Raw genomic sequence first — 24,593 nt, forward strand, 5'->3', positions numbered from 1 at the left:
TTCCATCTTTCTACAGATAAATATCCAGCTTTCTTAGCACCATTTGCTGAAGAGGCTATCTTTTCTCCAGTGTGTATTTTTGGCATTTTTATTGAATATCAGGTGGCTATAGCTACCTGGAATTACATACATCTGGGTCCTCTATTCTGTTCCATTGATCTACATGTCTGCTTTTGTGCCAGTATCATGCTTTTGTTACTATGGCTCTGTAACATAGGTTAAAATCAGGTATGGTAATACGACCAGCCTTATTTTTGTTGCTCAGTATTATTTTCGATATTTGTGATTCCAAATGAATTTTTGGATTGTTTTTTCTATTTACGTGAAAAATGCCATTGGAATTTTGATGGGGATTGCATTAAATGTGTAGATTGCTTTTGGTAAGACTGCCATTTTCACAATATTGATTCTTCCAGGAACAAGGTTGTTTTTCCATTTCCTAGTGTCTTCTGCAATTTCTCGCTTGAGTATTTTAAAGTTTTCATTGTAGAGATCCTTTACTTCCTTGGTTAGGTTTATTCCAAGGTACTTTATTTTCTTTGATGCAATTGTGAATGGGAGTGATTCTCTGATTTCATCCTCTGTGTGTTTGTTGTTAGCATATAGGAATGCTACTGATTTCTGTGTATTTATTTTGTATCCTGCTACATGGCTATAGGTGTTTATCACCTCTAACAGTTTGCTGGTAGAGTCGTTAGGATCCTTTATATATAGAATCATGTCATCTGCAAATAATGATAACTTGATCTCTTCCTTTCCAATTTGTAGCCCTTTTATGTGCATCTCTTGCCTTATTGCTATGGCTAGCAACTCACTGGAAGGTATCCCATCCCTGGCACTGAAAATTTTCTAGCAATGATCTATGGCTCCTGAGTGTTCCATTGTCCAAAACCAGAGGACTCCATATTGTTTAATTATATCCTCTTAGATTATATAGACACAGATAAGGACCAACTAATGTAAGTACAATTCAACAAATACTCATAAAGTATATGCATAAATTGCTTGCAAATACAGAGAAATGTATGGGCAGTGTTTTTTGTTTGTTTATGTGTTTTTTTGCTGGACAGAAATAAGGATTGGTTATAAGTAACAAAACAAAACCCATTAAGAGAAAGCATTAATGGTATGATTGTTACCAGTTTTGAGAGTGATGGAACCTTTTTTGGCTCTGGATGGGCTTAGCTTAGGCATCAGTCTGGGCATTCAATGGTCAATAAAACTCCCCGAGCCAAAAGCTCTCTATTTCTTGTCTTGTGATCCGCAAAGAGTGACACTCGGTAGAAGAGCAAGTTAAACAAGGAATTATTAGCAAAACAAGAAGCAAAAGCAGATAGAGAACAGGAAGGGTCCTGTAGGGGTTGCCCCAGAGTGACTAGGAGCAGGGTCCTTGGGGATGTAAATTAATCGTTAAGTCGAGGAGGATTGGATTGGTTATTTTGAGGGCATGTTAGGGGCTCCTGATAGCCTGATGAGTTGGACAGAGACTTGGCCACTCATCCTTGGAGTCAGAATGAGTCAGAAACCCTTTTCATTCCCACACTCTGCTTTCTGGACTTACAAACTCTGCTTGGTGACCCTGGCTACACAGATGTCTGCTCATTCTTTTTATTTAGGGGGTGATGTCCAGGTGAGGGGAACTGCAACCCTGACTAGCTGTCTACAAAATGAGAGCTACCATACTCATAATCCCTATTATGGTGACTTGACAAAATGCACTTTTGGGGAGTGAGCAGAATAAGTGAGGTCATGCCCACTTTTCCAAGTAGCTGCAAGAAACGTTCACCAGGATGCCGATAGGTTTTGGAAACTTATTGGCTGTTAGGTGTATAGGCTTGGGAAAGCCGGGCACTTTACACAAAGGTTATTATAATCTTTAATCCACAGTAGGAGTTGCTTTTTGAGAGAAGGTCTCACTCCAGCCCAGGCTGACCTTGAAGCTTACTGTGTTGCCAAGGATTAAATGCATGAGCATCCATACCAGGTTTTTAGGAATGGTGCTTTGTAAAGAGGATCAACTCTCAGAACTTAGATATGGCTAACTAATGCCCCATCTCTACTGGTAAAGTAAATGACAGGTGTGTAAGGCCAGGTCTTTCTGACTTTCTAAACACCATATCGCTCCTGCAACAGAAAAGGAAACAAGGCATTCATTGGTTCACTATCTATACACTTATTTCTTCCCACCCCCTCTTTAATTCCATCTTTGAAAAGCTGATCAGCCACCTTGGTGCCTCCATCATTATGCCTTCCAGGGCGTTCAGCCTCTCACACGTGGTTAAAAAAAAAATCCTTTTCTATACACTTTTTTATGCATGTGACAACCAAGTTAAGTGACAGCAGCTGGCACAGACTTGGCATATATACGCGTTTTGCTTGTGAGCAGGTGGTAAACACTGATCGTTTCCCAGTTGCATTTCTTGTCCATCCCTGAGTGGACAAGGCTGGGAACACAGGAGGCTAGAGAGGCTGCGCGGAGACACAAGGGCTCCTGGATTGGAAAAGAAGACAAGCAACGTATTTGGAGGTCAAAACCCACAGGGGGTTGGGGTGAGGTTTGAAAGATACCGAATGTAGGCTGGAGAGATGTCTCAGCGGTTAAAGTATTTGTTTGCCGAGCCTAAAGCCCAGGGTTCACTTTCCCAGTACCCACATAAAGCCAGATGCACAATGCCCCGGTACCCACATAAACCAGATGCACAAGGTGGCTGCACGCTTCTGGAGTTCGTTTGCAGTGGCTAGAGGCCTTGGTGGCACCATTCTCTCTCTCTCTCATAAATAAATAAAATATTTGGGGGGGAGGGAGAAATAGATGCCGCGTGTGAAATGGCGCAGGACTTGGAGACAGACTGACGGGGTCTGGGCCAGGCCCGGGCAGCGAGAACGGGAGGAGAGAGCAGAGGCGGACCGCGCCAGGGGCCGGCTGCGCGCAGGTGGGCGGGGCCCCTGGGGCGCGGCGCGGGGTGGGCGTGGCCTCGGGGGCTGGCAGGGCGGGGCTGGTGGGCGTGGCCTGCGGCGGCGGCGCGGGTGACGGTTACATAACTAACCTGTGCGAGCGGCCGCGGAGGAGCTCGGGCCGCGGCGGGGGCGGGGCTGGGGTGGGGCCAGGCTGCAGCCGGCCAGGCAAGATGGCTGCCGTCGAGGCCGACATGGGGTCGATGACCCTGGAGTCGCTGCCCACCGATCCGCTGCTGCTCATCTTGTCCTTCTTGGATTACCGCGACCTGATCAAGTAATGGGGGCGGTGCCCACGGCCGGGGTGGGAGCTCGACGGAGACGAGGCGGGGAGGCCGGAGGGCGAGGCGGTCGGGGTCGCGGACTGCAACCGGGGATCCCGCCGACACCCGAAAGAGAGGGCTGCTGACGCCAGGGCCGCCGCGACCCCGCGCAGCCTGCCCCGGGGCCCGAGAGGGAGAGGGAGAGACGACCCCGGACCCGAGGCCTTCGCCCGCCCCAGGCCCGGGAGCCCGGCACGAGCGCGCTCTCTCCCAGGACCCGGCGAGGCCCGAGTTCCCCCGCGGGAGGTGGGGGGAAGAGAGAGGCGGCGCCCCTGGCTTGCAACCCCGCGGCTCCTCCGGGTCTCGACCGGCCTTGAGCTCTGGATAAGGCCCTGCCGGGGTTGGGGTCGGCGAGCATCCCCGGTGGGCCCCGGGGCCTGTGCAGCCGGGCGCCCCAGGAGGCAGGCGACCTGGGACTCAGGTCCTGAGCACCCGGGCCGGGATTCACTTTCTTCCCTGACAATTGTTTTTGCTCTCAACCTTCCTCCTCACGGTTGGGTGACACATGTTGTGTCTTGCTCTTGGACTTCCCCGTGAGGCCGTACAGGTGATGGCCGCACACCACGGTTGCTGGTAAGAGTGTCAGAGGCCCCGATGCGGTTATGGGGACCGAGGAAGGCGACCCTGCCCCGCCCGCCCGCCTCCCCTGGCAGGATTGTTTACATCCTTGACAGCGGGGCCCCGAGTTTGTTGTGTCCTCCTAGAACGGGTGGGTGAGACTTGTTTTGAGCATTGACTATTTGGATCCTAGCCATTTACTGGCTTCCCCGTGTTGTTGAGAGGTCCTTTTAGAAAGACAAATTTTGTTGAAGTTAGAGGTAACTGCTGGTGGACCTGGCGAAGGGATGACACGGATCCCTTGGGTTTCTTGCTATTTGCTCGTAATACGGGTACCAGCTGACTTTTGTTTTCGGTAAAAACACAGTTTTCCCTACTTGGGGGCTATACCAAAGCAGAGAAAGTTGTAATTTAGGAAAGACTATTCCAGGTCAAATTGGTTGAGTCTGAAATACTCTATTACTGTGACCTCTTGTTATCTCCGCTATCTAGACAGCCCCGCCTCCTTAAAAATCAATGGAACCCCATATTTACAAACTGTCGCCTGAACGGGCAGCATTTAAGGTCATTATCATCTGGCTTCGCATTATCTAAGGTCTTTCAGGCCTTGTTTCTCTTCCCTCATCTTATTTTCGCAGTCCTCTCTAGCCAAATCAGACCAATGCCAGCATACCACACACTTGTACATTTTTGTTGTGTGGCTCAAGCTCTTGGCTTTGCCTGAAATACTTTGTTCCCTTCTCAGTCTGGCAAGGTAGAGTTCTTTTAGGACCCCGCTTTCAGCTTCTTCCTTTTACTACTTAATTTTTGTGAGGGATAGAATGTAAGGACTATCTTATTTTTGTCTTCATAATTTATTTGATGGATTTTTTTTAAATTTTTATTAACATTTTTCATGATTATAAAATATATCCCATGGTAATTCCCTCCCGGATTTTTTTTTTTTTTTTTGAGTGTCTCTTATGGCCAGCTGTTAAATGTTAGTGACAGAATAGTGAATAAGACGATAAGGCCCCTCCCTCTCATGGAGCTTACAGACTCCATGACAAGATGGGAGGTCAAGCAGGTATATAGTCACAAGAGGTACTAAGTGTCCAGAAGGAAAGAAATGGATGGCTCTGTTAAGGAAGGGGGAGGAAGAGACAACCAATTCCCAGTAGAAGGAGCTGCCAGATTTGAAGCATGCCACAGTGCAGTGTTGTCCTGGTCCCAGGAACAGGGTTTGGAGGGTTACGGGGCTGTTCAACAACACCATGGCCTGCTGGAGGAGCTAGAAGGCTTGTGTTGCTGAAGATAGGCATGACTCACAGGCAGCCTGGCTGGCCGTTTGAGATCATGTAGCACCCAGTAAGAACAGATTTCATTTCTAATACTTAGGTAGGAATCAGAACTTAAGCAACATGATGCATCTATATAAATGTCGGTGGAAATGAGTGGAGTTGAATACTATTGAATTTTCCCTGTAGACATGTCAAACATACTTACTACAGCTTCTTGTATCTTACTTACAGCCCAACTTTGCCAAGTGTCCATCCCATTGTCAGGCCCTGACAGTTTTGGTGCATATTCACTCAACTGTGCTGGGTTAGTCCATTGAGATCTTGGTGTGGTATCATTTGCTTAGTTTGAATCTGAGATTTCTTCACACTTTCTTTACTTTCCCTAAGGCAGTTATACTAGCTAACACATTAAACAAATTTTAGAAAGTATTATTTTGCGGTTTAAAGGTAGTGGAAAATGAGAGGGAATTAAATGTAATGATGACTTTTAATCTATTTTAATTTTTTTCTTTTATACTAACTGAATCTGATTGTCAGTTGTTGCTACGTCAGTCGAAGACTTAGTCAGCTATCAAGTCACGATCCACTGTGGAGAAGACATTGCAAGAAATACTGGCTAATATCTGAGTAAGTATTCTGCGAGTGTGAATTGATTTTTTTCTAGAGTAAGGTTTTTGTTACTTTTTTTAGGTAGGGTCTCATTCTGAAGTATAGGCTGGTCTGAAATTCATTATGTAGCCTAGGCTGGCCTTGAACTTGTTACAGTCCTTCTGCCTCAGCCTCCCTGTGCTAGGATTGCAGGTGTCTACCACCATGTCTGGCACTAGTGGAAGTGTTTTTGTTGTTGTTTTTTGAGGTAGGGTCTCACTCTAGCCCAGGCTGACCTGGAATTCACTATGTAGTCTCAGGATGGCCTTGAACTCATGGAGATCCTCCTATCTCTGCTTCCAGAGTGCTGGAATTAAAGGTGTGTGCTACCACACATGTCTAGAGGAAATTTTTAACTTATATTTTTAGTTTCTATTCAATAATTGTGCATATTTATGGGATAAAGCATAATAATTCAATATTATGTGTATAATGTGTAATGATCAGGCCAGGCTACATTTTCATTTCTTTAAAAAATGTGTCATTTATATCTTGAAAACCTTCAAATTCCTTTCTTTGAGCTCTTTTTTTTAAATATTTTATTTATTTGAGAGAGAGTGAGGAAGAGTTAAGAGAGAGAGAGGGCACATTAGGGCCACCAGCCATTGCAAAAGAACTCTAGATGCATGTAGCACCTTGTGCATCTGGCTTAGGTGGGTACTGGGGAATCGAACCTGAGTCCTTAGGCTTCACAGGCAAGCACCTTAACTGCTAAGCCATCTTTCCAGCCCTCTTTGAGCTCTTTATAAGAAATATATTGTTGTAAACTACAGCTATTCTACTGTGCTATAGGATATGAGCTTATTCCTCTTGCTTAACTGTATTTTGTCTCTATCTGAACCCCATTCCCGTCCCGTTCCTAGCCTGTAGTGGAGAAATGTATAGTTTTGAAATCTGACCTTTGGCTACAATGAGTAAGTCTTCATTCTTAAACCCTGGTCTCTCTGATTGCTCTTTTGTGCCTGCCAGTAAATGTTGGTGTTCCCCTAGGTTCAAACCTTGGCCCACTGCTCTAGTTCCTCTATGAACTATGCATCTGTGCAGTTCATGAAGATCACTTGAGTGTTCCTAATGTCCTCACCTGAAGGTCCTACTCTATCCCCACTGGCTTCTAGGCTCACCGGCACAATTCCCATGGTTGTCTGAGTTACCAGGAACCAGTAAATGTGAACACATTTATCAGAATAAATGTGTAGGTGACAGCAGAATTTTGGGGAAAAGGAAAGGCAAGAATATTAACATCTTTTCTTAGACTGAGTGGAGTCAGACCAAAGTCGATGAAGCACGAAGTATAGGTTTAAGTAGATTCTTTTTTTATATAAATTTACTGAATTAATTTGAGAGAGAGATAGAGAGAAAGAGGCAGAAAGAGAGAGAATAGGCGCACCAGGGCCTCCAGCCACTGCAAATAAGCTCCAGACACATGTGCCACCTTGTGCATTTGGTGTTACGTGTGAACTGGGGAGTTGAACTTGGGTCCTTAGGCTTTGCAGGCAAGTGCCTTAACTGTTGAGCCATCTCTCTAGCTCCCATTAAGTATATTCTTTAAAGCTATTAACTTTAGTTCTACAAGGATAAAAGTTAGCTATCTGTCAAGTATTGTGAGGAGGAAGAGCGGGAAGGGTGGATTTAAGTACTGCTGTGTCCTCAGCTTTCACTGGTCATCAGATGATGCCTGTCCATTGGTAAGTCAAGAAGCAGAGGTGTGAGCACTGAGAATTGTAATTGTAACTGAGAAGTTACTCCATGAATAACTTCAGTTTTCTTTGAGGGGTTGTGCTTAGAACTGGATTTTTAAAATTTAATTTATTTATTAGACAGAGAGGAAGAGACAGATGGTGTGTGTGTGAGAAAGAGAGAGAGAGAGAGAGAGAGAGAGAGAATGAGAATGAATATGGGTGCAGAGAGAGAGAGAGAGAGAATGAGAATGAATATGGGTGCACCAGGGCCTTCCAGCCACTGCAAACAAACTCTTGATGCATATGCCACATTGTACATCTGGCTTAGGTGGGTACTAGGGAATTGAACCTGGGTTCTTAGGTCCTTAGGCATTATAGGCAAGAATTTTAACTGCTAAGCCATCCCTCCAGCCCAGAACTGAATTTTTTTTTTCAAAGTAGGGGCTCACTCTAGCCCAGGCTGACCTGGAATTTACTATGTAGTCTCGGGGTGGCCTCGAACTCACAGTGATCTTTTGCCTCCTGAGTGCTGGGATTAAAGGCATGTGCCACCAAGCCTGGCCATTTCTCTTTTTAAAGTATTTTATTTTAAGTCGGGCATGGTGGTACATGCCTTTAATCCCAGCACTCGGCAGGCAGAGGTAGGAGGATCACCATGAGTTCAAGGCCATCTTGAGACTGTGAATTCCAGGTCAGTCTGAGCTAGAGTGAGACCTTACCTCAAAAAGCCAAAAATAAATAAATTAATTAAAATATTTTATTTTTATTTATTTGAGAGAAAGAGAATGGGAACACCAGGGCCTCCAGCCAGTACAAATGAACTCCAGGCATGTGCACTACCTTGTACATGTGGCTTATGTGGGTACTGGGGAATCAAACAAGGGTCCTTAGGCTTCACAGGCAAGTGCCTTAACCACTAACCCATCTCTCCAGCTCTCCTCTATCACTTCTGGCTCTTTGAGTTTATACTTGATTATTCCCTCCTTGTTTAGACAATATGCTTTTTTATTTCTTCAAGGCAGTGAGTCTTACTCTAACCTAGGTTGACCAGGAACTCAGTCTAGCCTCAGGCTGGCTTTGAACCCACAGTGATCCTCATACTTTAGCCTTCCAAGTATTGGGATTAAAGGTGTGTGCCACCATGCTTGGCCCCAGTGTACTTTTTTTTAAAAAGTAATTTATTTATTTATTTGAGAGAGAGAGAAAGAGGCAGATAGAGAGAATGGGCACATCAGGGCCACCAGCCACTGCAGATGTACTCCAGATGCCTGTGCCACCTTGTGCACCTGACTTACGTGGGTCTGGGGAATCGAACCTGGATTCTTAGGCATCGCAAGCAAGCAACTTAACCACTACATCTCTCCACCCCTCTCCCCCCAGTATACTTTTTGAAGGCAAACAAAGAACTGTGCCTTAGCTCGTATGACATTGGTAACAAAGTGATTAATAAGTATTTGTGGAATTATATCACATAAAAATGTTGAAGAGGCCAGCTTTGGCTACAGATTGAGTTCTAGTTCAGCCTGTGCTACAGTTAGACCCTGCCTTCGTAAAGGAATGTTGAAGCATGTAATTATTGTGATGATTTTCTGGCTAATCCAATGTAGATGTGCTAGACTAGAGCAATATTAGTGTCATTATATTCTAAGTATTTTCTAAGATGGGACAACTACATATACTTTTCAAAGGTTTATTATCAAGGCCAGCTGTGGTAGAACACACATGTAATGCCAGTACTTGTGAGGCAGAGGCATGAGGATCAGAACGTCAGTGCCACCCTTGACTACGTAGTGAGTTCAAAGCCAATCCAGGCTACATGAGATCCCATCTCATAAAACAATTTTTAATTCGTATATTTGTCAGAAAAAAGTTGAAATTTATACCTATATATTATTCAGATATTTTACTAATAATTAGGAAACTTACCTGGGCATGGTGGTGCATACCTTTAGTTCTGACACTTAGTGACTGAGGTAGGAGTATACCTGTGAGTTTGAGGCCAGCCTGAGGCTACAGAGGGAGTTCCAGGTTAGCCTGAGTTACTCTCTGCCTTGGAAAACAATAAAAAAAGATTTAGGGAATTTGGGGCTGGGGAGATGGTTCAGTGATAAAAGGTACTTGCTTACAAGCTTGCTGGCCTGAGTTCCGTTCTCTAGTACCTACCCAAAGTTGTGGTGCCACAAGTCTGTAATCTCAATGTGCCTTTAGAAAACAATGGGAAAGCCAGGCATGGTGGCACATACCTTTAATCCCAGCACTGGGGAGGCAGAGGTAGGAAGATCACCATGAGTTCAAGGCTACCCTGAGACTACATAGTTAATTCCAGGTCATCCTGAGCCAGAGTGAAACCCTACCTCGAAAAACCAAAATAAAAAATAAAGGCATATTAGAAAGAAAATAAATGACTAATAATTCTACCATGCCAGTAGTAAATTTTGTTAATTTTTTGATGTGTGTATTTTATTTTATTTTACTGCTCTCTAATCTCTCTTTGTAGCTAAAATAGGCTTAAAAAAAAAAAACAGATTGGGCTGGGGAGCTGGCTCAGAGGTTAAGTGCACTTGCGGACAAAGCCTGGTGGCCCAAGTGTGACGCTCCAATATGCATGTATAGCCAGATGCACAGGGTCATAAGTGCATCTGGGCCCTGATGTTCCCATACTTTCTCTCCCCCCCCCCTCTTTCTCTGTTTGCAAATAAATAAATAAAAATATTAAAAATAAAAAGTTAGGCAAAGTTACCATAAACTCCCAATGAAATGTGTTGGTAAATGTTGAAAATATATGGTAAGCCAAGTGTGGTGACCCTGTGGAACTGAAGGTTGGAGGATTAGAAGTTCAAGGCCATTCTTAGCTACATAGTTAGTTAGGGCCATCCTGGGCTACATGAGACGTTATCTCAAAAAGCAAACAAAAAAGAGAAGAGGAGGAAGGGAGGAAGAAAAGGAAGGAAGCAAAGGGAAAGGGAATATGTGCTAACATTGTTTCAAAAGAATTTTAATCCCATTTAAAAAAATCTGTTTAGGGAAGAGAAAACACGGAAGAATCGGTGCTGGAAATCTCTCTTCATAGATACGTACTCAGATGTAGGAAGATACATTGATCATTATGCTGCTATTAAAAAGGCCTGGGATGACCTCAAGAAATACTTGGAGCCCAGGTGTCCTCGGATGGTTTTATCTCTGAAAGGTACTGAAAATGATGTATCCCTTCCCCATTTTAGTCACTGTTAGCATGGGTGGCTCTAGTTTACATCTTGCGCCAGTACTCATTCAGCCTCATCTAACTCACCATTTGCATTCACAGTGAAGTAGAATCCTGGTACTGCTAAAAAAAAGATGTCGCTCTTACACCGGGCGTGGTGGCGCACACCTTTAATCCCAGCACTTGGGAAGCAGAGGTAGGAGGATCACCATGAGTTCGAGGCCACCCTGAGACTAATTCCAGGTCAGCCTGAGCTAGAGTGAGACCCTGCCTTGGAAAAAAAAATAAAAAAAAGATGTTGCTCTTTTTTGCTTACCCTTGGGGCATACATTGTTATTGGATAGACAGCTAATTTCTTTTTACCTTTATTGTTATTATTATTATTATTATTTTAATGAGTAAGAGAGAGAATTGTCACACCAGAGCCTCTAGCCACTGCATTGGAACTCCAGATGTGGTGCCACCTTGTGCGCATGTGCGACCTTGCACACTTGTGCCACCTTGTTTATCTGGCTTATGTGGGATCTGGAGAGTCAAACATGGATCATTAGGCTTTGCAAGCAAGTGCCTTAACTGTAAAGCCATCTCTCCAGTCCAGTATTTGTTTTATATAAAGAAACTAGTAATGTTAGGATTGCTTGGGATTGACAATCATGATTTCTTTTTATTTTTATTTTGGCTGTGTTAGGGATTGAGCCCATGGCCTCACACATTCTAGGCAAGTGCTCAACTACTGAGATATATACCCCAGCCTTCAAAAGTATTTTAAGTTGAAAACTTTGTGAACTATGTCAGTACCTTTCCTATTTTTAGAACATGTGAATGTTTGACAGTCTAACACTAGGAAAAAACCTGGGTCTTTAGCATAATTGAGTAAGCCAATTTTTATTTTAGTTATCTACAATGATTTTAATTTAAGTCTATTAGACCCCAGAATCTGTATTCTTTTTACTATATTGTCATTATGGCAAAAAACACATAATACCCATTTATTTGATGGTTCTGTGATGAAGTCTATTGTAACTTGCTCTGCTTTTTTATATTTCTCTGCTAAAAGAGTTGTGTGCACATTTTGGTTTTGCCAATCTAAAATTGAAATCAGTTCTCATTCCCCCCCTTATAACCATGGCCTTTAAAATGCTTTGTTTTGTTTTGTTTTTGTATTTTCATATATGTGTTCAATGCAATTTGTTTCTACTTCCTGCAGTTAACCCCTTACAATGCCATTTTTGGAAATAGCATTCCTTTTATCATTCAGATTTCCCCTCTATTTTTTATGCATATTACTTTCAGACAAATATGATTCCATAACAAGATGCTCAAATCTGAATTATTAGAAGAAAATGATCTTAACAGAGGGAGTAGAATAGAATATTGAGGGAAAGCATCCTTGATTAATATTTTTAACAGCTTATTTTCTAAGAGGAAATGAATAATATTCACCTGGAATGTGGGATAAATATTTCAAGAGGCCAGGAATTTTGAAACTAGATATTTAGTGGTGATTAATAAAACAGCTAATAGTTTATGGTCGTTGTTTATGAAGTACAAAGCCACACATCAAACTTTTATACTATATTCAATTAGCAAAAATCTTGTAAGGAAGGTTGTTATTATTCCCATTTTATGGGGGAAATACTTAAGTCACAAAAGACTTAAAAGTTTATCATCAGAAAGCAAAGGCAAAGCCAGGAATTGAATAGAGAATTCACATCCGAAAGATGAGAGCTTTACATCTGTTGAAGAGAGGAAAAAGGACTTGGTGCATTTTGTTGAGAATGTATTGTCTTTTTAGAGGCCAGTCCAGTATTTGAGCATGTGGGATGTGAGACCGTAGATAAGATTCTCCTCTTTGGAATGAACTATAGCTCCTCCCTTGTCTTTAATAACCCAGGCTCCTCGTGGTTAGTATGAAGCTGGGGTAGAATTCTTGACTGCTCCTGCTTAATGCCAGGTGCCAGTTCTTAGGACTCACCATGAACTGGAAACAGTTTAAAGCCCTAGGACTGGGGGCTGGAGAGATGGTTCAGAGGCTAAAAGGTGCATGCTTGCAAAGTCTGACAGCCTGGGTTCTATCCCCCACATAAAACCAGATGCACAAAGTGGCTCATGTGTCTGGAGTTTATTTGCAGTGATGGGAGGACCTGGCATGCTGATACTCTTTCTAATAAGTAGATGAATGTTTTTTAACAAGCTCTAGCTGGGAATTCTAGGAACAAACACTAAGCTTATGAGTTTACCACTAAATTAGGAGCCTTGCTACTGACCTCAGGTGCCATAGTCCCTGGTTTAATTTTAAAGTTAAAAAGGGGCTGGGTGAAAAGGAAAGAAAGTCAGTGAGCATACAGTTGTGGACTGCAGACAGCTTTTAGGGAGTACCTTGAAATTGAAAGGATATATTCTGATCGTGGTGCTCGTGTGCATCAATATCATCAATAATAATTGTTAGTAGCATTAACTAATATTCTGATCATATTGTTCATGCTCATCAGTAATATCAATCATATTAATGGTCTGATTGTACAGCTTCAGATTTCTTACCTTTTGTGGTGGTTTCGCATTGTAGAGTTGGAAGGGAATTTGGCAGTCATGTAGATCAGGTGTTGACAGACTTTTTCTTTAAAGGACCTGACACAATTTTAGGCTTTGTGGGACATAGTCTCGGTCACAGCTGTTTCACCCTGTTGTTAGACTATTGTTTCTGGAAAACAGTCATAGACAACGAGTAAATAAGTAGGGGTGGCTTTATTATCTAATGAAACTTTAATTATAGACCAAGGGAGCAGGCCAGGATTTAGCTTATGGACTGTAATGTACCAAGCCCTGATTTAGACTGGTACCCTCATTTCACAGCTTAAAAAAGATACAGAGAGAATGTCGATGGTTTGTGTGAGCGACAGAGATAAAGTTCTAGGCTTCTGCTGACCTTTTACTGCTTCCTCTTATTAGTAGGTCAAAGCGGGGGTGGAGGGGTCAGCGAGTAAAGGAATATTTACTGAGATCTAGTGAAGCATTTCGTTAAATAAGCACCTGCAGTCTTGCTCAGTCCTCCTTGTAGTTCTCTCAGGTAGGTGGTATTAACCCTGTCCTCTGTAATGTTTCAAGACTCAATTTCTTTATTTGATAAAAGACTTCAGGCTTTCTATTTATTCTTATATAAATTTTAGTAAGGTGTGTTTGTCTAGGAAAGTGTCCTGGACAAGTCTACATTTTCAAATTTATTGACATAAAATATTTTCTAGCATCTTCTTTTTAATTCTTAGTAAGTTTAGTCATTCCACCTTTTGCATTTTTTTTGTTTTGTTTTTCTTATTTTATTTTTTATCTTTTCACAATTTTTATTAACATTTTCCATAGTTATAAAAAATATCCCATGGGGGCTGGAGAGATGGCTTAGCGGTTAAGCGCTTGCCTGTGAAGCCTGAGGACCCCGGTTCGAGGCTCGATTCCCCAGGACCCACGTTAGCCAGATGCACAAGGGGGCACACGCGTCTGGAGTTCATTTGCAGTGGCTGGAGGCCCTGGCATGCCCATTCTCTCTTTCTCTCTCTATTTGCCCCCCCCCTGTCACTCGCAAATAAATAAATAAAAATGAACAAAAAAAAATTTTTTTTTAATCCCATGGTAATACCCTCCCCCCCACCTTCCCCTTTGAAATTCCAATTCCATTCTCCATTATATTACCTCCCTGTCTCAATCATTCTACTTACATATATACAATACCAACCTATTAAGTACCCTCCTCCCTTCCTTTCTCTTCCCTTTATATCTCCTTTTTAACTTACTGGTCTCTGCTACTAAGTATTTTCCTTCTCATGCAGAAGCCCAATCATCTGTAACTAGGATTCACATATGAGGGAAAACATGTGGCGCTTGGCTTTCTGGGCCTGGGTTACTTCACTTAGTATAATCCTCTCCAGATCCATCCATTTTTCTGCAAATTTCATAACTTCATTTTTCTTTACCACTGAGTAGAACTTCATTGTATAAATGTGCCATATCTTCATTATCCACTCATCAGTTAAGGGACATCTAGGCTGGTTCCATTTCCCAGCTATTATAAGCATTTCTTAAATTAGTTATGTGTACTTTTTTATTTTTTTATCAGTCTTGCTAGATAAGGAATAATGAAATCTTTTCAAATAACTGGCTTGTTCATTAATCTTTTTTGAAAGTCATTATCTTTTAATATTTTATTTATTTAAGAGAGAGAGGAAGAGGCAGATAGAGAGAATGGGTGTGTTAGGGCCTCTAGCCACTGCAAATGAACTCTAGACACATGTGCCACCTGAGTCCTTAGGCTTTGCAGGCAAGCACCTTAACCACTAAGCCATCTCTCCAGTCCCCCCTTTTTTTAAACTTTCTAAAAAAGATTTTATTTATTTATTTATTTATTTATTTATTTATTTATTTATTTATTTATTTATTAGAGTCAGAGAGGGGGAGAGAGAGAGTGAGAATGGGCACATCAGGGCCTGTAGCCACTGCAAACTGACTCCAGATGCATCTGCCACCATGTACATCTGGCTTACGTGGGACCTGACAAATCGAACCTGGTCCTTAGGCTTCGCAGGCAAGTGCCTTAACTGCTAAGCCATCCCTTCAGCCCCCCCCACACCACCTTTTTTTGAGGTAGAGTCTTGCTCTGGCGCAGGCTGACCTGGAATTCACTATGGAGTCTCAGGGTGGCCTCAAACTCAAGGCAATCCTCCTACCTCTGCCTCCCATGTGCTAGGATTAAAGGCCTGCACCACCGTTCCTGGCTCTCATCCATCTTTTTTATTGTATGTTTTTATTTCATACTTCTCTATGAGTTTTTGAGTTTACTGTTATTTTTTCTCCTGACTTGAGATGGTTGGTTGCTTAGGTCATAGGTTTTTCAGGCTTCTCCCCCACCCACCTAATGTTTTTAGGGCAATAATTTATTTCTACATGTATTAGTTTATCTTACAGGTTTTAATGTGCTGTATTTCTTTACCATACAGTCCTGTGTATTTTCCTGATTTTTTTAACACATGGTTTATGTAGAACTATATTGCTTAAGTTCCAAACATTTGGACCTTTGTTTAGTAATCCTATAAGAATCTAGTTTATATTTTAATTCCACATTGATCAGAGAATGGACTCAGACTTCTGTAATTTAAAAGTTGTTGTGATGTATGCTGGGGTCTTGTATATGGATCTGATTTGGTAATTGTTCCATGTACACTCAAAAAGAATGTAGATTCTGTAATTGTTGTTTTCAGTACCATATAGATAAATTCCACCAATCTGGTTCAGATCTTTGGCAATCTTATTGGTTTATTGTTTTGGTTGTTGTTTGTTTCTATGAGCAACTGAGGGATATGTTGGAATTTCTCACTGTAGTAGACAGAGAATCCCCTATGATTCCTATGCATCTGGTGTACATACTTGGTACAGTTGTCTCTCTTTGAGTAAAGTCAGTGATGGGAATATAATTATTTTCATTCCCATGATTAGCCTCTATTATAGAAAAAGAGTGAAGAGATTTTACAGATGTAGTTAAGGTCTCAAATGAACCAATTTTGAGTTTGCAATTAATAAATGAAAATTTATTTTGAGTGGATCTGACTTAATCATGTGAGCTCTTAAAAGCAACTGGTCTTCCAGAAGGCAAAAAAATTCACAGTCTGTCCTATTGACTTTGAGTAAGCAGACTGTTAGGTTGTAGAGAAGGCCTCTGCCTCAATGACACAACTGCAAGCCCTTGAATTCTGCCAATAATTGATGAACTTGGAAGAGGTTCCAAAACAATGATATGTAAGATGAGCTAGCAGCCCCAGTTAACATGCAGTTTTAAGTGTGATCTTAACAGAGGGTCCAGTTGAGTCATGGCTGTACTTCTGACCTGCAAAGACAAATAAGTGAGTGTCCCTGGCTCAGTTTCCTGGGTGGTGGATTCAGCTATCCCACCTCCCCTCAGCAGAGCCTAGAGTAACAGGGGCTAGTGGCTGCCTGTGTGGGAGAGGTGCTTAAGCAAGGAGCCTTGCCTGGGCTGCCCTAGCCCCACATTTACCTTCCAAATAAGTAGACAAGCGAGTGCTATTTTAAGCTTTTAATACTGCATCAGTGGAAAACTAATGCATCTACTGTGCTTATAGATACATCAGTTTGTTAGTTCTGGCACTTAAAAATAATATATTTTGGGCTGCAGGTAGTATTCTAGTTACTACCCAGCTTTCTGCCCCTTTACAATGTACTCTTAACGTATATGCATGCAAACATTCATACATATGCACATGTGTATGCTGTGTTTAGATGCAGAAGGTTAAAAAGATAAGCTTTGTGTCACTGTGGAAGTCCTCCTCCAGCTCTAATGAAGCCATTTGCCTTAAAGTCTATTTCATGTGATTTAGTAGAGTCATTCTTAATTTCTTTCCTGTATCTACATTAAGATGTGTCTCATAAGTAATTTTGTGGATTTTTTTTGTTAGGTATTTTTTTTGGCATTAAACTGAGGGGTTCACACATTCTGAGTGTGTGCTTTCTACTTCTGAACTATTCCCAAGCCCTCTTTTTTTTATTTTAAATCTAGTCTCTATCTTGCCATTGGATTATTTAGTCTATTCATATTTAATATAGTTGCTAGTATATTTGATCATAGGTATGTCATGACTTACAAAAGTTGAATATCACTTTGTAGATAATGAAGGAACATCACCTCCATCCTTCCTTTTGTACTGTGGGCTCCTTTTTGGAGGAGAGGTGTTGGAGCTCTAACACAGGGCTTGTGCAAGTTAGGGATGTGTTCTACCACTGAGCTACACTCCAAGTCCCCTCTGTTGTGATTTTAATTTTCCACGTATGCAGTGTACTGAAAACATTATTTTATATATGTTCAGCGTTATTTTATATTTACCTTTTCTAGCTGCTCTTCATCCTGGTCTCTGTCTTCATGTTTCTATCGGAATCGCACGCCCTTACAGTCTGGAGCAGTCCTTCTAGTACTTCTCTTAGAGAGGAAGCCCTGCTCGTGGATGTTTCACTTTTGCTGTTGAAGAATCTGCTCACCGCATAGAATTCTAGTTTTCACCACTTTAAAGACCTCATTCTTGTGGCTTCTGTTTTTTTCTATTGTAAATTCAGCTCTATCCTACTGTTAGCTCTTTAAATTTATGCCTTTTCTCCTCCCTTGACTACTTTAAGATTTCTTAGTCTTTGATTTTCAGCAGTTTACCAGTCATTTGTCTAGACACAATTTTATAATTATCCTCCTTGAAGTTTATCATGCTTCTTGAATTATGGTTTGGTAGTTTAATGAGTTTTAGAGATAACTGCAGTTATCTTTTAAGTACTCTTGCTTCACTCTGTCTTTCCCTTTCAACATTCCAGTATGGGGTGTCTCAAACATTTTCACTATACCGTCCTATGTACATCTCACATTGCTTTTGTGTTTTCCACCCTTTGTTTTTGATTTTTTTTCCATTTTTTTTTTATGGGGGAGTGAACTGGCACACCAGGGCTTTCAGCCAGTGCAGTTAAACTCCAGACATGTGTGCTGCCTTGTGCATGTGTGACCTTGCATGCTTGCATCACCTTGTGCATCTGACTTATGTGTGATCTGGAGAGTTGAACATGGGTCCTTAGGCTTCGCAGGCAAGCACTTTAACCACTAAGTCATCTCTCCAGCTTCCTTTCCAACCTTTTTAAATGGTATGCATTCAAGTGTGTATGTGCATGTTATTGCAAGTTGGTGTACATGTATGTGTGTACATGTGGATGCCAGAGGATGACCTTGGGTGTCATGCTCAGGACACAGCTCTCCTCCTCTGAGACAGGGTGTTGTAGTGACTTCTCGCTTTGGGGACAAAACACCTGAGCAAAAGCAGTTTATATGGGAAGAGAAGGTTTATTTTGGTTTAGAGTCTTGAGAGAAAGCTTTATCATGGCAAGGAAAGCCTAGCACAGCAGGAAGCTGGCTCACATCTCTGGGTAGAAATAGCCTAAGCTCTGTCTGGCAAGGGGGAGCTGGCAGTAACACCGCAAAGCCCACCCCCAACAACACAACTCCTTCAGCAGGGCTCCACCGCCCAAACTGCCACTAATTGGTAACTAAATATTCAAAACACACGGGCTGTGGAGAACATCTCATTCAGACCATCTCAGAAGCCTTCTCGTTGGTCCAGAGCTCACCAACTAAACTAGACCAGCTGTCCAGTGAGTTCCAAGGATCTGCCTACCTCCACCTCCCCAGTAGTGGTATTATAGATGCCACCACACCCAGCATTTTACATGGTTACTGGGGATTGAACTCAGGTCTTTATGCTTGTGAGGTAAGCACTTTACTGACTGAACTATCTCTCCAGCTCCCTTTTCCAACCTTTTTGTCTTCTGATTCAGCTTTTTCATTAGCCACTCCAGTGCATTTCTAATTTTCATTTTTCTTCAGCTCTGAGGTTTTTATTCATTTTTACATCCATTTTTTCTACTCTGTCATGCCATTTAATTAATTGGATATGTAACCAATAAATAATTGGTTATTTTAAATTCCATGTCTAGGACTGGGGAGACGATTCAGCATTTAAAGGCTCAAAGTTCTTGCTTGCAAAGCCTGTTGTTCTAGGTTCAATTCCCCAATACCCACGTAAAACCAGATGTACAAAGTGGCATACCCATTTGGAGTTTGTTTGCAGAAGCAAGAAACCCAGGCATATTCTGCCTCTGTCCCCCACCATCTTCACAAATAAAAATATTAAAAGCTGGGTGTGGGGCTGGAGAGATTGCTCAGTGGTTAAAGGCACCTGCTTGCAATGCCTGGTGGCCCAGGTGCAGTTCCCTAGTATATACGTAAAGCCACATGCATAAAGTGGCACATACATTTGGAGTTGGTTTGCAGTACCTGAAGGCCCTGGCATGCCAATTCCCTCTGTCTGTTCCCCCACCCCTCAAAGAAATATTAAAAAAAAACCAAAAACTGGCCATTGGGAAGCTGAGGTAAAAGGATTGCTGTGAATTCTAGGACAGCCTGGGCTAGTATAAGACCTTGCTGCAAAAAAAAAAAAAAAAAAAAATCAAAATATGGTTGGAGAGATGGCTTAGTGATTAGTCTGGGCTTTTGTCTGTGAAGACTAGTCTATTTTCATTCAGTTCACACTGATTTGTATATCCTAGCCAAAAATGTTTTTTTAAATCAAGTCCTTTCCCCTTTATGAATTCTAAAATCTAACATTTTTGTTGTGCTAAGATTTCTGACCAGGAGCCAAGACCTCTGGTCACCCAGGAGTCACCCAGAGGAGACACTCGAATGTAAAAGCAACAGGTTTCTTTTAATGTCAAGCTTAAGCAGGGTCTCCATCCACACGGACCGATGCAGCGGGAGTGGGAGAGAGCCCCGACCTTCTAAAAGTAGGGGTTTATAAAGGAAAAAGAGCAGGAAGGGGGCAAAGGGGTTATATCACATCGCATCTTTTAAAATGATTGGTTCCAAGAAGGCACGCACAGGAACATTTCTGCTAGTTGCTTATCTCTGGTCAGCAGACTGCTTGCAGAACCTATCTATTGCAAGAGGCTGGAGGCCCCCACAGTTAAGTATTTCTGGAATGTCCTATTGAGCAAGCGAGCATGAGTTACAGAAGCAAAGGTCAGTGGTTAGTCAGCTAGTTCCTTATCTGAGCCAAGCCTGGGTTTTTTGGTTCACAATGATTTGTCAAACAGTGGCAGTACCATTGTTTAATTATTTACGCGTTATTTCTTTTGGGTCTCTCAATTTTATCCTTCACTCCTGCAGTTGTGCTTTTTGCTTGGCTCAGCGACTTGGCCTTTCAAGTCTTACTTTCTTTTAGAGCTGGCAATTGCTTAAAAAATAAAGTTATTTCTGATGCCTGGCCAGACCTCTTGTGTTTTTTAAAAATTTTTATTTTATTTTATTAGTTAGTTAGTTGAGAGAGAGAGAAAAAAAAAGTGTGTGTGTGTGTTTTGGGCATGCCAGGGTCTCCTGCTCCTGCCATTGCAAATCCCAGATTCATGCACCACTTTGTGCATCTGGCTTTACATGACTACTGAGGAATCAAATCCAGGCCCTTAGGCTTTGCAAGAAAGCATTTCTCCAGCCCCATGTTTTGTTTTTGTTTTTGTTTTTGCTTTTGCATTTTTTAGTCCACCTCGAACTCTCATTCCTCCTGTCTCAGCCTCCTGAGTACTGAAGTTGCAGGCATGCACCATCATACCTGACTACTTTATGTTTGGTTGTTTAATGTCTTCTACAGAATTTTTCTGATCTACATTCAGTGGTGAGAGGTTTGGCCTGCAACCTGGTAACCTGTTAACTGAAAGTACACCTCTTTATTTGTATTCCTGCTTGCTATAGTCAGAATACATAGTAAGTTCACAAATATACAAACTGAAATTCAAGTTAGTAGCCTCCTTACAGCACAAACCCGCATCTCATATCCTATATTTCCATAAAAATACTACATTACAACTATAGAGAACTTAAGTTTAGAGAAGTTACAGCAGTCTAAATATATTACATTTGGAAAAATGAGATCTACTATAATGTTTGTATTGCAAGATAAACACTTATTTTGCATCTTATTGGTACCCCCTTTTCACATTCACTCTCTATACCTGTTTTCCCTGCAGAGAGGAAACTTAGAACTTGGTTTGCTCAGGGCTGCTTATTTGTTTTATCTTTTTTTTTTTTTTTTTTTTTTTTTTTTTGAGGTAGGGTCTCACTCTAGCTCAGACTGACCTAGAATTCACTATGTAGTCTCAGGGTGGTCTCGAACTCACTACGATCCTCCTACCTCTGCCTCTCAAGTGCTGTGATTAAAGGCGTGCACCACCACACCTGGCTTATCTTTTTTTTTTTTTTTAATTACTTATTTTTAAGGAGACAGAGAGAGGGGAGAGAGAGTGGCTGTGCCAGGGTCTGTAGTCACTGCAAATGAACTCCAAATGCATGCATCACTTTGTGCATCTGGCTTTATGTGGGTACTGGGGAATCGAACCTGGGTCATTAGGCATTGCAGGCAAGTGTCTGAATCATTTGAGCCATCTCTTTAGCCCCTATTTTTGTTTTTTGAGGCAGGTTCTGTACTGTAGCCCAGACTGACCTAAAACTCCTTCTGTAGCCTCAGGCTGGTCTCAAACTCCCACTGATCCTCCAGCCTCAGCCTACCAAGTGGTGGAATTAAAGGTGTGAGCCACCACACCTGGCACTCAGTACTTCAAAGGAAATTTCAATTAATTTCCCTATACTTTAGTACTATATTTTGGACAGAATTCAGATGCCCCAAGGTTGTCTCACTGGATAGGATAGTAGCTGGAGCTCTAGATTGAAATTGTACTGTGCATTCATGGTTTCCTGTTTGGTGTGCATTTGCAGAAGGTGCTCGTGAGGAAGACCTGGATGCTGTGGAGGCTCAGATTGGTTGCAAGCTTCCTGATGACTACCGGTGTTCATACCGGATCCACAATGGGCAGAAGTTAGTGGTTCCTGGGTAAGGTGTTTGATGTTTTAATAATTTTCAATGTTAGGAATTATTATATTGATTCAAGTTATCCTTAATAAATTAAAGAACTAAACTATAGGAATTCCCTCTTCTTCCTTCTAGCAATCCATAAGAGTTATAGCTTTGTGTGTGTGTGTGTGTGTGTGTGTGTGTGTGTGTGTGTGTAGTGTATGCATGTGTGTGCATCTGAGCATGTATGCTGGAGGCTGGCGAGAGGAACATAGTGGGTATTCTATTGCTTGTTTGCCTTATTTCCTTGAAATGGGGTTTCTCACTGAATCTGGAGCTCACATGGATTTTCTTTGTCTGTTTTCATACCAAATTTAAACCTGAGAAAGTTGAGAATTTATCATATTTTAAGAGCAAATCTTGTTAAGATTTGCCCAAAACTTATGTGGTAAGGTCATAAATTTGAGCATAGAGGTGATTATTTGCACATAGTCTAAGCAGTGAGACTTAGGAGAGGAATCTCATCAGTGACTCCTAGTAATGCTTGACGCCTACATACACACACGTTAATTTTTTACAACACATATGTCAAATGTGAGACTTTTTGTGTTTTTTATTTTTATTTTATTTTTTCTTTATTTTTTTTGAGGTAGGGCCCCACTCTGTCTTAGGCTGACCTGGCACACTCACTCTGTAATTCCAGGCTGGTCTCAAACTCACAGCACTCCCCCTATCTCAGCCTCTACAAGTTCTGGGATGAAAGGCATGTGCCACCACACCTAGCTCAAGTGACAGTTTTGAGAAGTGGTCTGGTTTCATGTGAAATACTTTTTTTTTTTTTTTTGGCAACAGGTTCTTATTATGTAGCTCAGGCTGGCCATGAGCTCACCATCCCGCTGTTTCAGCCACCTGAATAGCTGGGATGATAGATGCATGCCATTTCCTGGATTAAGTAGTTTTGTTTTGTTTTGTTTTGAGAGACACAGTTACTCTGTAGTGCCAGATGGCCTAAAACTTGCAGCAGTCCTCCTGCCTCAGTCTTTCCATGTGCTGGAGTTATGGATATAAGCCACCGTGAGCAGCTTAAGATAGATTCTTTTTAAAAATTTATTTATTTGCATGTGTATATCTGCATGTGTGCATGGGTACACCAGGGTTTCTTGCCACTGCAATGCCTATAGGTGGCTGGGAAGTTGAACCTGGGCCAGCAGGCTTTGCTGGCATCTTTTACCACTGAGAAATCTCCCTAGGCCCAAAAGATAGGTTCTTGAAAGTGATGAAATTATATTTCTTTTAAAAAGATTGGCATTTAGATAGTTTAGCCTTTTTTGGTATATGTATCATATGTGCAGTGTATGTGTGTGTGTTGTGCATGCATGTGAGTGTGAGATGCATGTGCTTGTGTGCATGTTGTGAAGGCCAAAGGAAGACGTTGGGTGTCCTCCCCAGTTGCTCTTCTTATTTCCCTGAGACTGAGTCTTTCACTGGAGCTGCTGTTAGCTTAGGCTGGCTGACCAGGGAGTCTTAGCAATTCTCCTAGCTTTGCCCCACTTAGCACTGGAATTACAGGAATGCACAGCCGTGTATAGATTTTTGCATGGGTACTAGGAATTTAACCGAATCCTCATGCTTGGATAACAAGCATTCTTGCTCACTGAGCCACCTCTCTAGCCACCAATTTAGACATTTATTTTTAATATTTAAGCCAGAATCATCTTTCTGATCAAAAGAGTAAATAAGAAAGCTATCAACATGAAATTATTCATCAAGAAGATGATGTTTTTGCAAGGAGAGAGAGAAAGAAAGAGAGAATGGGTATGCCGGGGCATCTAACCACTGTGAACAAACTCCAAGATGCATGTACTACTTTGTGCATCTGGCTTTATGTGGGTACTGGGGAATCAAACCCAAGTCATTAGGCTTTGCAAGCAAGCACCTTAACCACTGAGCATCTCTCCAGCCCATGTTTTATGTTTTTGAGTCTCTGTTCTCCTCAGGTTGTTGGGAAGCATGGCACTGTCAAATCACTATCGCTCTGAAGATTTGCTGGATGTTGATACTGCGGCCGGAGGATTCCAGCAGAGACAGGGGCTAAAATACTGTCTGCCTTTAACATTTTGCATACATACTGGCTTGAGTCAGTACATAGCGGTGGAAGCTGCAGAGGGCCGAAACAAAAATGAAGTTTTCTACCAATGTCCGGTCAGTGGTTCATTGTGGCCCAGGATGTGTTCTGATAAAAACAGAAATTTGTGCATCAGATCTTTTCAGGGCTGTAAAAAAGACTTGGAGCAATATGCACTTTAATGAACTATAGATATACATATAAGAAAAGTTGTGATTTGTTTTAAGGGAGAAGAAAACTAATGATGAACTTTTTATTTGTTAATTGGAATATGTAAGTTTAGCTTTTGAACATTCTAGAACTGTTCAAGTTCCTGACTGAATCCAAAGGTGTACTGGGAAAACAAGTCATCTATCTTATTATTTCAACTTCTTAGTTATATTCTTGAAAGATAATTTCC

General features: G+C 41.8%; 1 protein-coding gene and 1 non-coding gene across 3 annotated transcripts in view; both read left to right on the top strand.

The window, feature by feature from the left end:
- Window positions 1–3,101: 3,101 nt before the first annotated feature.
- Fbxo3 (F-box protein 3) overlaps window positions 3,102–24,593 on the top strand; it is a 38,300-nt gene continuing 16,808 nt past the window's right edge. For both annotated transcript variants that reach the window (XM_045156432.1, XM_045156433.1), the window contains exons 1-5: window positions 3,102–3,232; window positions 5,654–5,743; window positions 10,467–10,630; window positions 21,993–22,107; window positions 24,066–24,270. In XM_045156432.1, the coding sequence (XP_045012367.1) occupies window positions 3,129–3,232; window positions 5,654–5,743; window positions 10,467–10,630; window positions 21,993–22,107; window positions 24,066–24,270 (678 nt within the window). In that variant the 5' untranslated portion in view covers window positions 3,102–3,128. The remainder of the gene's footprint in view (window positions 3,233–5,653; window positions 5,744–10,466; window positions 10,631–21,992; window positions 22,108–24,065; window positions 24,271–24,593) is intronic.
- On the top strand, window positions 16,542–16,680 carry LOC123463256. Its single transcript, XR_006638843.1, has one exon.

This window comes from Jaculus jaculus, chromosome 8 (assembly GCF_020740685.1).
Source record: "Jaculus jaculus isolate mJacJac1 chromosome 8, mJacJac1.mat.Y.cur, whole genome shotgun sequence".
Taxonomy (NCBI): Eukaryota; Metazoa; Chordata; class Mammalia; order Rodentia; family Dipodidae; genus Jaculus; species Jaculus jaculus.